The sequence below is a fragment of the Panthera pardus genome, unplaced genomic scaffold (genome assembly GCF_024362965.1).
Source record: "Panthera pardus isolate Hobbes unplaced genomic scaffold, ASM2436296v1 HiC_scaffold_3, whole genome shotgun sequence".
Classification (NCBI taxonomy): domain Eukaryota; kingdom Metazoa; phylum Chordata; class Mammalia; order Carnivora; family Felidae; genus Panthera; species Panthera pardus.
The window spans coordinates 24,775,283-24,788,371 of NW_026526876.1; the positions used below are offsets into that span (position 1 = coordinate 24,775,283).

At 51.1% G+C, this 13,089-nt stretch overlaps 1 protein-coding gene across 3 annotated transcripts in view; it reads left to right on the forward strand.

Moving 5' to 3' along the window:
- RGS9 (regulator of G protein signaling 9) overlaps nucleotides 1-13,089 on the forward strand; it is a 71,997-nt gene that overhangs the window by 15,230 nt on the left and 43,678 nt on the right. For all 3 annotated transcript variants that reach the window (XM_019466449.2, XM_019466450.2, XM_053892436.1), the window contains exons 3-8: nucleotides 971-1,021; nucleotides 2,451-2,557; nucleotides 2,775-2,826; nucleotides 3,088-3,146; nucleotides 4,724-4,800; nucleotides 10,964-11,045. In XM_019466449.2, coding sequence (XP_019321994.2) covers nucleotides 971-1,021; nucleotides 2,451-2,557; nucleotides 2,775-2,826; nucleotides 3,088-3,146; nucleotides 4,724-4,800; nucleotides 10,964-11,045 — 428 coding nt within the window. The remainder of the gene's footprint in view (nucleotides 1-970; nucleotides 1,022-2,450; nucleotides 2,558-2,774; nucleotides 2,827-3,087; nucleotides 3,147-4,723; nucleotides 4,801-10,963; nucleotides 11,046-13,089) is intronic.

The window sequence follows — 13,089 nt, forward strand, 5'->3', positions numbered from 1 at the left end:
ATTGCCTTCCTCGTACAAGGAGTCTGTTCCACTAAGGGGGTGCAGGGCCCAGGTTGAGGAGGAACCACACAGCTCCTTGGGGTCCTGCAACAGTTCTGGATTGCTTTTGGAACTTGGCTCGCTTTGGCCCTTAGATAAATCTGAATCCTTGGGAGATGGGCGGGAGGGGGTGCTTCTTCTCTCCTGATCTCGCCTGATCTCATCCCTGTCTGCCTCACCTGCTTTTTTTTTTCCCTCACCAGTCTTCACTCTGCATTATTGTTCCCAGGCTGGCCCCTAAGACCTGCCGAGCCCAGGGCCTGACTGCAAGTGGTGTTCCCGTTCCATTGTCTGAAGTTATATATCAATCCACAGAGTGTTACTAGAATATGTCCCACCCTCCTGCTTCGACCAGAGTACTTTCATAATGACCTGAGAGGCCAGGTCTGAATTTTGAATTTTTGGACTCCTCAGAGTTCTGCCTGGGAACTTGGGAGCCGGGGAGAACCATCCCCTACCCTTGGCTCATTCCCACTTTTCCTCCCATCCCTGGCTCTGATGTCCCTTCATGTGACCAGGCTCCATCTGGAGCCCCACAGGCAGCATGCCTTGGGTCTGGTTTTTTTCAGGGCTCAGACTTAGGCTCTCTACTTCCTACTTGATAAATACTAGCCCATGCACAAATTATTGTAAGGTAAGGAAATAAGCACCACAAGAGAGGTGAAGATTGAGGGTGTGGGGGGATGTTAAGCTGGAAATCTGGCCGGAGTCAGATCGTGGACGACCCTGAATTATGGGTTGTGGGGTTTTGGGTTGAACATAGTGACGGGGGTGTGGTGGAGGGGAGGCCCTGAAAGTTTTGAGCCGATGAGGGATGAGATCACAGCTGAGCCTGGAGGAGACCCCGTGGGGTAACAGCGTGGAGGAGGGTGTGGAGGTCGGGGGCTGGGCTGGGAAACTCTGATGATGGCCAAATACCTCTGGTTTGCAGGCAGTGATATTCTCCAGTGGATCGCCCAGCGGCTTTGGATCTCCAATCTGGGTGAGAGCTCCTCAGGCACTCCGTCGACAAGGACCAAAGAATCTCTGGAGGCCAGAGACTAAATGGAGGCTTAGCCTCCGTCTCTGAGAAATTGACATTGGAGAGACAAGGCATTCGTGTGAAAAACAACCAGAATCAGAAGCGAAGGCGTGACAGATAATTGGGGAAGAAAAATGGTTGTTTCATTCAAAATATTGGGAGCACGTAAATCACAGGCAACCGGGGAAGAATCAGTCAAGACAGAAGTCTTGGAGGGGTGATGCACACATACAGCTGGTCTCGAAGAAGGGCTGCTAGCGGACTGTGGAGGGGAGTTCCGAGGGTCTGTCTTCCCAGAGGGGAAACCAGCAAGAGCAGTGGTGTAGAAATGGACTGAATGAGACAGAGAGGGGGACGAGGGGGAAATTGGGAGAAATGACTTCAGCTGGGTATGGAGGGCAGGGGAGGGACAGGCGTGTAGCTGGCTTATTTGCAGATTCCAAGTTTCGTCTGGGAGGCAGCCAATAGGAGGTCATGGGGGAGTTTTGAGCCATATGTGTGATAATCATATGTAAACTAGGATGTTTGCAGCACTTTGAGGGATGGGTTGGAACAGAAGGAATCTGAGGCACAGACTTCCCACTAGGAAAAAAGGCTCTTGGTATCACACGGCATAGAAAATGAGACTTGTCTACGATTGGGGGGGGGGGGGAGTGAGACATGAAGAAGGAGGGATGGGGAGAAAGTCTCTCAAAGCGTTGGCGGCTGAGATACAGGAGGGGTTGTGGGTTGGGTCCTTGGGCCTGAGGACGGCAGGGATAGAAAATTCTCTCGATGATGGCAAGACACCTGCTTCATTGATGACTCTGAGAAAGAGCCAGGAAGGTTTTCCTTTAATTGATGCAAATCCAGAAACAAGGCTATGTTTCCAAGCACATTGGAGGTGGGCTAGGTAATAAAGTGAGGTGGGGAGGAGCGGGGGGGATCCGTACCTAGGTTGCTGGTAGAATGGAGCTTGGGGATAGAAGTTGACAGTAAACATGTCCTCCTCTTTCCTTTCCTTTTTGAGGGAGGAACTCTCTGGTGGTCAGAGACATTCTCTCCCTGCTCCTGGGGACTTCTCCAGACCCAAAGGGCCCAAAGAAGCTTCTCCAAACATCTTCAGTGGACCACCTGTGATACCCATGAACATTTGGGTTCTCTGGTTCCCCCCAGACTTATGAGTTGTCATTCTTGGGGGTCGAGCTGGGGAAGTCTTCCTCTTACCATGCTCCCCAGCTGAAATTTGCCCATAGCCAAGTTCAGGAACCACTGTCCTCTCTCCTCAGATGAAGTGCTGTTTGGATGGGGCGCCTCTCCTGGAGTTTGGGGTGCTCTGTGGGGGATGGGCAATGAGCTTCTGCCTTCAGCGTCCGCTGTTAACTTCCATGTCTTAACTGTTTCTTCCCAGAGGCACAGAACTTGGGCAACTTTATTGTCAAATATGGCTACATTTACCCTCTGCAGGATCCCAGGAATCTCGTACTCAAGCCTGACAACAGCCTCTACCGGTTTCAGGTGGGTCTTGGCCTTGACCTTGGTGTTAATATGGGATTAATCTTATCTGAGAAGGTAATTGCATGGCTTCATATCCTCACAGATCAGAACTTTAGAAATGGTGGGGGAGGGGGCTGAGGTCGTTTCATCTCAAGCCGCAGGGCTGGGGGCCCAGGGGGACAGTCAACAGCGTGGGTTGTAAGCCCACGCTTACGTGCTTTCCTGGTTTCTTTTATAGACGCCGTATTTCTGGCCCACCCAGCAGTGGCCGGCTGAAGATACAGACTACGGTAAAACTCCATCCCCCTATGCCTTTGGTAGTGCTCAACATGCTGCTTATTTACTTGCTGCACCTTGGTGACGTTTGTCTTACTGTCATCACGACCTTTATGTCCGTTCACATCTGTATTGGGTGTGTTCCCAGGGAAGGGAGCAAGGATCTGCTGAAACTTCTCCCTACCAAGCCAAGCACAGCAGCCTTGTGCAATAATGGCGCAGATGCAGTTTTAAAATATGGTGATGATGGAAAATGTCATTGCTTTCTTTTGCAGCCATCTATCTAGCCAAGCGAAATATAAAGAAGAAAGGGATTTTAGAAGAATATGAAAAGGTACAGACATGCTTTCAAATATAAGTTATTATAATTGGAATAAAGTCTTGAGCTGTTTTTTTCCTCTTCCCCCTTGGTTACATCATGTGTACCCCCATCATCCATCCATCCATCATCCATCCATCCATCCATCCATCCACCCATCCATTATTTATTCATCCATCATCCATTCATCCATCCACAATCTACCCATCCGTCCATCCACCATCTATCCATTCATCCATTCACCGTCCATCCATGCACCATACATCTATCATCTATCACCTATCCATCCACCCACCCACTGTCTATCCATCCATTACCCATCCATCCACCATCCATCCATCCACCATCCATCCATCCACCCACCCATCCACCCATCTACCATCCATCCATCCACCCATCCACCCACCCACCCATCCACCATCCATCCATCCACCCACCCATCCACCCATCCACCATCCATCCATCCATCCATCATCCATCCACCATCCATCCATCCATCCATCCATCCATCCATCACCCATCCATCCATCATCCACCATCCATCCATCCATCCATCATCCATCCATCATCCATCCATCCACCATCCATCCATCCACCCACCCATCCACCCATCCACCATCCATCCATCCATCCATCATCCATCCACCATCCATCCATCCACCATCCATCCATCCATCCTTCCATCCATCCATCCATTCATCCATCCATCCATCCATCCATACTTCCATCCATCCATCCATTCATCCATCCATCCATCCATCCATCATCCATCCATCCACCATCCATCCATCCATCCATCCATCACCCATCCATCCATCATCCACCATCCATCCATCCACCCACCATCCATCCATCTACTATTCATCCATCCATCTATTTGGAAGCAGCTTACTGAAATAAATTCTTCCCCATGTCAAGCTTCAGTTTCTCCTGCTGTAATTTAAGCCCTTGCCTCCGTGGCTACTGGACACACAGTAGCTACTCCCTTCCGTTCGCTGTCCTATTAATGAGACAATTAATATGCATGATAATGGACATTATGTGATAAACAGATGTGAACTTGAGTTTGTGATGGGAAAACAATAGTGTAGCTTTGGTTTTAGGCCGCATGAGTCAGATTTCTCAAAGAACACACGCATCCCTCAAAAGGCTAGATTCCTGTGCAGACAGCAACAATCTTGCTGTGTTTTTATTCTTTACAAATATGTATTTCGAAGGGCCCACATCATACCAATGTTAGGATTTGTCTTTGTGCATTTGTGATGCTCTGTTGTTGAATACTGAGTTTCTACATTTCCCCTCACACGATTCCCCTCTTCCTAATCAGATTTGGGATACATTTATTAAAAAAAAATCCAAGCCAGGGTGTGGCTTTTTGAGAAGCTTTAGATCTTTTTGTGAGGGCTTTTGTTGTGAAGGCTTTTTGAGAATTCAGTGCTACCTTCTGAGTGAATGCCTTCGCAAAGCTGGGATGGGAGATCCTCTGGCTGCGTCTAGAGCCAGGAGCACGCCCTCATTGACTTAGAGCTTGCTTCCTTCTGCACACAGCCTATGTTGTGGGGCTTAGCGTTCTTTTTGTTCTCCATTTCTAGGAAAATTACAACTTCTTGAACAAAAAAATTAACTACAAGTGGGACTTTGTCATTATGCAGGCCAAAGAACAGTACAAGTGAGTGAAAGATCACGTTTGTCTGTTGGTCCTTCCTCCCTCCTTTCCTTCTTTGTTTCCTTTGATCGTAACAAACCTTTATTGGGCTTTTACTGTCAAACGCTGGGCTCGGCATGGGGAATATGAAGGCACAGTCTGGGTTCAGGTGGACGAGCAAACAGGCTGTGATGCTACACTGAGATGAGGTCTCACACAGGTGTCTGCAGGAGAGCTGGAGAAACAGCATTGAACCTGAGGCTGCCTAGGAGGTTGCCGGGGGGAAGGGTGGTGCTGGCGGATGGAGAAGAAGGGCGAGGTGAGAGGAAGGATCTTCAAAGCAGAGAGAACCAGAGTCTGGAATCGGGGGAATGCCCACTTGATGCAGTTTTGTGTAGCTGGAGCAGAGAGCACAGAGCCTGGAACCGAGAGAAGTGAGACCCGACATGTTAGCAGGAGCAGATCGGGAGAGGGTTTAGCGCTAAGGGCCATGGGAAGCCATAAAAAGATCTAAAGCAGATTTGCACAGTAGAACCACCCACGACTGGTCTCATTTGCCTGCCGTCCACTTCAGAACTGGAGCCGGAAGTCCCCGTGAAGGCTCTGCCTTGTCTACGAGAGCCAGATGTCAATGATGCAGAGAGTGAATCCGTCAGGACGATGTTAGGCTGTCGCAACAAACAGCCCCCCAAGCCTCAGGAGCACAAAACCACGGGTTGATTTCTTGCCTGCGCTTCATGTCCACTGTGGCTTAGCTGGGGCCCTGACATGCTTTGTGCCCACTCTGGGACCCGTGCTGAAGAAGCGGCACCATCCGGGCTTCGCCTGTTGCTGGAGTAGAGGGAGGCAGAGCCTGTATGGGTCACGAGCGATGCATGTCACTTGTGTTCACAATTCATTAGCCCAACAAAGCGGCTCCTATGGTGGTGCCCAGCTTTAAACTCCTTTGGGTGGGGATGTACAATCCTACTGTGTGCCTGTGATGTGGGGGAGTCAAGAATACCTGGGGACCAATACCAGATATTACCAAAATGGGTGAGTCCAGTCAGCCTCACTTGCCCAGGCAGGTCCAGTTTCTGGAAGGTCTTCCCTTGCTGGTGCGTGGCTGGGCTGAACAGTGGAATCTCATCAAAGAGCCTTGGGATCTAAGTAGTGGTGGATTGGTTAGGGCTCTCTACAGAAACAGAAATACTAGGATATGTATGTATGTATATCAGAGGTTTATGGTAAGGAATTGGCCCATACAACTACAGAGGCTGCGAAGTGACATGACCTACGGCTGGCAGGCTGGGGATCCAGAAGCCCTGGTGTGATAGGTTCGTCTGGAGGCTAAGCAGCTGGAGGCCCGGACGCTGACGTTTCAGCTGAGCCTGAAGGCAAGGAAAGACTGATGTCCCAGCTCAAGGCCACCAGGCAGGAGGGATCCCCTCTCATTTGGGGGAGATCAGTCTTTTTGTTCCATTCAGGCCTTCAACTTTAAAATACCCTCAGCTGAAAACATCCTCAGGGATACATCCAGAATAACATTTGACCAACTGTCTGGGCACCCCATGGCCCAATGAAGTTGACACAAAATTAGCCATCACGAGAGGGTGAGCGCTGTTATGCAGAAGTGCCTGTTAGGGGCGGGGCGGCAGGGGGTGGGACATAAAAGTTCTAATGGCAGATGGCTTTATTGCTTCGGAGAGGGACTGTCTGCTCTGAGGCTTTAAATTCAGGTAGAGGAGCATTACTGAGAGACCTGGAGCGGGTCTTTCGCCGCTGACATGTTTCTGCCTGGGTGTGCCTGAGGCAGAACAGCTGCGGGGAGTGCTCTAACCTCCCATCACTTGTGTTTGTTCATGAGGTTTCATTTGGTGAGTTCCGTGTACCGCCTCCGTTTATGATGGTGAGAGCAAGTGCTCACAGCAGGAACTCTTGTCACCCCTCACATCCACAAATGGGGAAATGGAGGCTTAGAGAGGTTAAAAAGTCCTTGGCAAAGTCGCTCTTGAGATAATGGTCAAGGCTGGGCTAGTGTTACTTAGGTCTAGTCGATGCACCAGTTTTGAGTTTCTACTGGGTTCCACACTGGGCTGGAACCGCCTCATCCTCCTCCACCTCTCTGCTCTGAGCAGGTTAGCCCAGCGATCCTGACATGCCTTCCAGGACGCCCTAGCTGTGTGTGCAACTCAGGGCTATTCTCAGTGGCTCCCCCAGGCCCTACCGCTCAGACTTGGCCTTAGCCTGGACAGAGCTCTGCGTTGCCGTGTCATAAGGCATCCCCTCCTCCATCGTTTCTAGCTGCTTTGGGATGAGCGATTCCGGAACGACTCCGTCCTTCTGAGATACTGGCTTTTCCCTACCAATTCCATTGCTTAACTCAAAGGCTGCCTCCGATTTCAGCTCTAGGATGTGCAGCGGCGAATTTTATGTGTTAACTTGGCTAGGCCGTGGTACCTAGACAGCGGGGCCACCACCAGTCTATGATGACACTGTGAAGGTATTTTTTAGACGAGGTTAACATTCACATCAGTAGACTTGGAGTAAAGCAGATTACCTCCGTAGTGTGGGTGGGCCTGATCTAATCAATTGAAGGCTTTAACTAAAAAGGCTGAGGGCTTTTTTTTTTAATTTTTAATTTTTATTTTTTTTACAATATTTACAAAAAATTTAACATTTATTTGTTATTGAGAGACAGAGAGACACAGAGTGTGAGTAGAGGAGGGACAGAGAGAGGGGGAGACACAGCATCTGAATTAGGCTCCAGGCTCTGAGCCGTCGGCACAGAACCCGACGCGGGGCTCGAACTCAGACGGCGAGATCATGACCTGAGCCAAAGTCGGATGCTCAACCGACTGAGCCACCCAGGCGCCCCTTTAATCTTTGTTTTTAATTTTTATTTTTGAGAGAGAGTGAGAGACAGAGTGTGGGTGGGGAGGGGCAGAGAGAGAGAGAGAGAGAGAGAGAGAGACATAGACTCTGAAGCGGGCTCCAGGCTCCCAGCGGTTAGCGTAGAGCCCGACACGGGGCTCAAACCCACAAACCGTGAGATCGTGAGATCGGGAGCCAAAGTTGAATACTTAACCGACTGAGCCACCCACGTGCCCCAAAGACTGAGGTTTTCTGAGGCAGAAGTAGTTCTGCCTTCAGATTGCCTTTGGACTCAAGTTGCAACATCAGCCGTTTCCTGGGTCTCCAGCCTGCTGGCATGTCTTGTGGAATTTAGACTTGCCAGCTTCCTCAGTTGTGTGTTACTCAACAAATAAACTCTGCCTCTATCTATCTATCTATCTATCTATCTATCTAATCTCCTACCGGTTCTGTTTCTCTGCAGAACCCCGATTAATACAAACACAGGGTCTCACCACAAAGTTAGGTTGGCTGTGTGTATGTGTCGGTGGCTCATGAGGTAGCCATTTGGTTATACTGAGCCTCTCAACACAAACCTCTATTCCGAATCCCAGACTCATTGCATGTTGATGTCGCAACTCAAACATAACTTGTTCGTATTTGAATGTTTCGCTCCCTCGCACCCCAAACCTCTTCCTCTAGTGTTACCCCCATCAGTACAGGGAACCCCATTTACCTCCTGCCCACAAGCCCTCATGCCCCCTGTGTAGTCGTCCAGTCCTGTTGCCACTTCTGGCAAAATTCCTGCCACCCTCCTCCTCCTCTGTGTGCCCCCCCTTCCCCTGAGTTGGTTGAACCAACCTCGCTGTCACCCAGGCCATGGCAGTATCCCCCCCAGTTGGCCTCTTTGCTCCCATGTGCCCCTATTTTTAAAATATATTTATTTAGTTTTGAGAGAGAGAGAGAGACGCACAGAGCGTGAGTGGGGGAGGGGCAGAGAGAGGGGGAGACCCAGAATCCGAAGCAGGCTCCAGGCTCCGAGCTGTCAACACAGAGCCTGACGCGGGACTCGAACTCACTAGCCGCGAGATCATGACCTGAGCTGAAGTCGGACGCTTCGATGACTGAGCCCCCCAGGTGCCCCTGCTGCCATTTTTGAAACAAAAATAGAGCCCTGTCACCCTTCAGAGTGAGAGATCTCTCAGTTCAAATGTCACATGCTCAAAGAGGCTTTTCTGATTAGTCGTTGTTATTGCACATAGATCATCCTAAAAGTGGTTCAAAACAGCAACAGTCACTTTATTATCTTTCAAGGTTTCTGTTGGTCTGGAATTTGGGAAGGGCTTGGCTGGGCAGTTCTGGATCTGAGTCTCTCACATGGTTGTGGTGAGAGGGCTGGAGCTGGGGGCCCTCAGCACCTGGCTGGGCATTTCCTGCCCTCGTCTTGTAGCCTCTGGACTGCTTGGGCTTCCTCACAACATGGTGGCATTAGGGCAGTCACATTGCTTGCAGGTGGTTGGAAGCTTCAAGGGCAGATATTCCAGTGAGGAGGATGGCAGCTGTCCCACCTTTTAGGGCCCAACCTCAAACATCGCAGTTTGCCATTTCTGACATATTATATTGGGTTGAAACAGCCACAAGAAACCCATCTGGGCCCCAGGAGGGGAGGACATAGACCCTCCTCTCGATGGGAGGAATGCCAAGGAATTGTAGACAGATTAACAAGCTCCACAGGGGCCATCTGAGATTGTGCATTAGAGCACCTGAACTTTTCCTTAGAGCTCATAAAGCAGTATGTAATTGTATTTCTTTTTTTATTTTCTCCTTTTAATATCTTAAAATTTATTTATTTACTTCGAGATAGAGAGCACAAGCGGGGAAGGGGCCAATAGAGGGAAGAGAAATCCCAATCAGGCTCCGTGCTGTCAATGCAGAGCCTGATGCAGGCTTTGAACATGTGAACCATGAGATCATGACCTGAGCTGAAATCAAGAGTCAGACGCTTAACTGACAGAGTCACTCATGTGCCCCTTTCTTCTTCTTCTTCTTTTTTTTTTTTAATATTTATTTTTGAGAGAGAGAGCAAGAGAGCACAAGCAGGGAAGGGTCAGAGAGAGGGACAGAGGATCCGAAGCGGGCTCTGCGCTGACAGCAGCCAGTCTGATGCTGGTCACAGAAGAGCCAGAGAAGAAGCCAGAAAGGACCATTACTGTAAATTAGCGATCGGCTGTATTCATAAGACTCTCCAGCATTGTGGAAACTCCACAGTGCCTCGGGCCGTCTGTGGCCCATCCTCCTGAGGACTCGGGGTAGTTAACCTGGTGGAAAATCCAGTTAGGCCGGCAAGGGGAAGGAGAAGGGATGGTGTTTATATTTAATTTCCAGAGGAAGTTGGCAAAACACCCTACTGGAATGGCACTCTCCACCCACCTGGCCCTCTAGATGTGATGATGTTATTGACGATGCATTCACTGGTGGATAAATCTGCTGTCTCTGTCTTCTGGAGGGCATGTACGTCATCCCACGTTGCCTGGAAAACCAGCATAGCCACGTGGGTGCAGGTCGCCGTGGAAATAGTGGCAAATGGGGCCCCTGGCACCGTAATTAATGTCGCCCGGCTTCCGTAGGAGGAGAGCACAGCATCATTTCCTATCCATAATGGGAGAAGGGGGAGAGAGAGATAAGAGGGAAGATACATAGCCTTTCACCATAATCAGTTGGGTTTGGAAAAAACCCCGACTTGGCACGAACTCTGTGAAGTGACAGAGCGGGAATGACCGGGAGGGAGACACACACGACCCCCCCCCCCCGCCCCCACCCCCACCCAAGGCCCAGCATCATCCCTGGTAGCAAGCTCTGGCATTGCCTGCTGCCACTTGTCCGGGTGTTGACCACGGTGTTTATCGAAGCAGGGAAATGTTAAGCCAGGTGGTCCAATGTCATCAACCCCGAATGTCGTCCGCACTCGCTGTGGTGGTGAAGGTGGAGGGGATTCGATTCTGGGGCTGAGTCACGGTGGCGTGGCTGCGTAGCAGCACAGGGCTGTCGGGTAGCGCGGTGCTCTGCCCCTTGCTGCCACCGTGACCCTCTGTGGGGCATTCAGTCTGTCTTTACTTCAGTCTGTCGAGCTGCGAGGTGAGACAAGGTCACTGGGGGGGATTACGTGAGTTCACACGCGTGAGAGGACCTAGCACGTGAGGGTGATATTAGTGTTTGCTGTCATTGTTACGATTATGGGCAAACACAGATGACTTGGAGAGGTGGGGGGAGTGGTCTGGGGCTTTGGGGATGGGCTGCATCACTGAGCAAACAGAGCAAAGTCTCACTGGCCTTGATGCGGCTTTTGGTTTTTCAGGACTGGGAAGGAAAGGAATAAAGCAGACAGGTATGCGTTGGATTGCCAGGAGAAGGCGTACTGGCTGGTCCACCGATGCCCTGTGAGTATTATCCTTCCTGGTCCCACCCATCTGTCACCCTGTCCTTACCATCCCTTTTGCTGGCTCATCTCCCTCTGGGGCTGGAACTGAATCAGCAAGAGTGGTGGCTCAGTGTTGGGTTAACATCCAGGTGCCTCTCGGTGGAAGAGGAAAGAGATGGCTCGGAAAGAATGAGCTTGTGGCTCATCTGTTGGTCTGTTGGTGTTGGGTCTAAGTGAAGGCAGCCGTGGGAGGAACCTGAATGAGCTTGCCTTTTATAAGAGGTGGAATTGTGTGTGTGTGTGTGTGTGTGTGTGTGTGTGCGCCATGATACCTTGGAAAAGGAGCACGGGAAGAAAAAACTAGAACCCAGGCTCCATGTAAAATGCTGCAGGGAACTGGAAGCCATGCCTTGTGTCTCTTGCTCCCTCTCCGTTTGCTTTTCTAGATCCTTCCCCAGCAGCTGAGGCGGGAGGGGGCTAGAGGGAAGGAGTGTGTGCTGTGCCTCCCTGCTCAGAGCTCGGGGACTTTAAGTGGCCCAGAGAGACAAGCTGCGTATAAGTGACGTCACTTGTTACCGCTGGTTACCCGGGAAGTGGTAGTCCCGCCCCCCGGCAGAGAAGCGTGCTGTCCCAGTCACCCACTGGGGTTAACTCTGCTGCCTCAGTTTACTCCAGTGTCAGACCCAGGTGCTGCCCACAGGTCGCTACAGGGATTCTGAAAAGCGAACGCAAATGTCATTCCTCTTCTTCCTCCACTTTTCCTGCCCGCCAGGTGGCCGAATTCTCAGAACCAGCACGTGAGCTGGGTCGGTCATGGTGCCAAAGCTTCTGGGGTTTTGAACTTGGAGCTCGTCAGATTTGGGCCATTTGGGCCATTTTCTTTCTACATTCAGAACCAGATATCGCATGCGGTGTGCCATCTGTGGGGGCATCGATTTGCATGCCTCGCTGCTGAGGTCAAGGTCCTGGGGTTGATCCCCAAGAAGCTTGTTGGGCTTTGCTTTGTTTCAGGCTTCCTTCCCCTAGACAAACCAGTTAGCTGACGCCCGACACAGGTCCCCTGGGTGAAGGAGTGCCGACTGGGATGACAGGGACCTGGAGAGACAGCCAAAAACGCCTTCCCCACCCCTCCCCTTCGTAGCTCAGGAGTGACATCTTTGTTCAGCCTGCCTCCTGTCATCTGTTCCTAACCGGGGAGCCTTGGTGAGGATAAGGGCAAATGGCGGGTAAGCCACTCATCTGGCAAGATGTCCTGGTGCCCGTGGCACTCGTGATGGAGGGGACCCTGCTCCTTGCACGGTGGAGAATGGCTTCCGTGGTACATGCAGAGACTCCGTGGTGGGGAAATAGCTGGGTGACTGCATCTCTTGCAACGTGACATCGACGGGCTGTGCACAGGATCCGCCCCGGGTCTCTCTCCTCCCCTCTGTCCTCGCAACCAAGAGGCCTGTAGGGAACAGAGTGAAAACCAGATGATCTGAGTTCTCCCCATGTCTTGGGGAAAGCTCTCAGCCCCCGCCCCAGGCAACTGGCCGAGTGGCTCCTCACGGTATGATGCACAAGTCGCTGAATTTGACAAGGCGACTCTGTGATTACTGCCTCTACCATCACCTGTGCCGCCTCCAACCCACCACCACTGATCCCGCTTCCTCCGCCTCCACCGGCACCATTGTGACTGTTGCCGCCGCCATCATCGTCATCAATCACAGCAGACCCAACTGAGCACATAAGTGTGTGCTGGGCACTGTGCGAGCATCCTTCTGCATTCGTTCCCTCATCTCATCTTTGCAGCCCCGTGTAGAAGGTGGTATTATTAGTCCCATTCTGCTGATAAGGATGCTGAGGCTCAGGGATGTTGCCAAAGTTGCACAGCTAGTGAGTGTCAGAGGAGCTCTCTCTCCGGTCCCTCTGCTCTTATGCCGCCCACGACAGTGTCCCGTGATGTCTTAGCGCATCCGAAGGCCTTTTTGTAACCTCCCTGGTCATGCGCATCGCATGAATCACTGCTGCTCCAACGAACATGATGCCAGGGTTCCAAGGTACCCAGTCCCTCTTTGATAGCG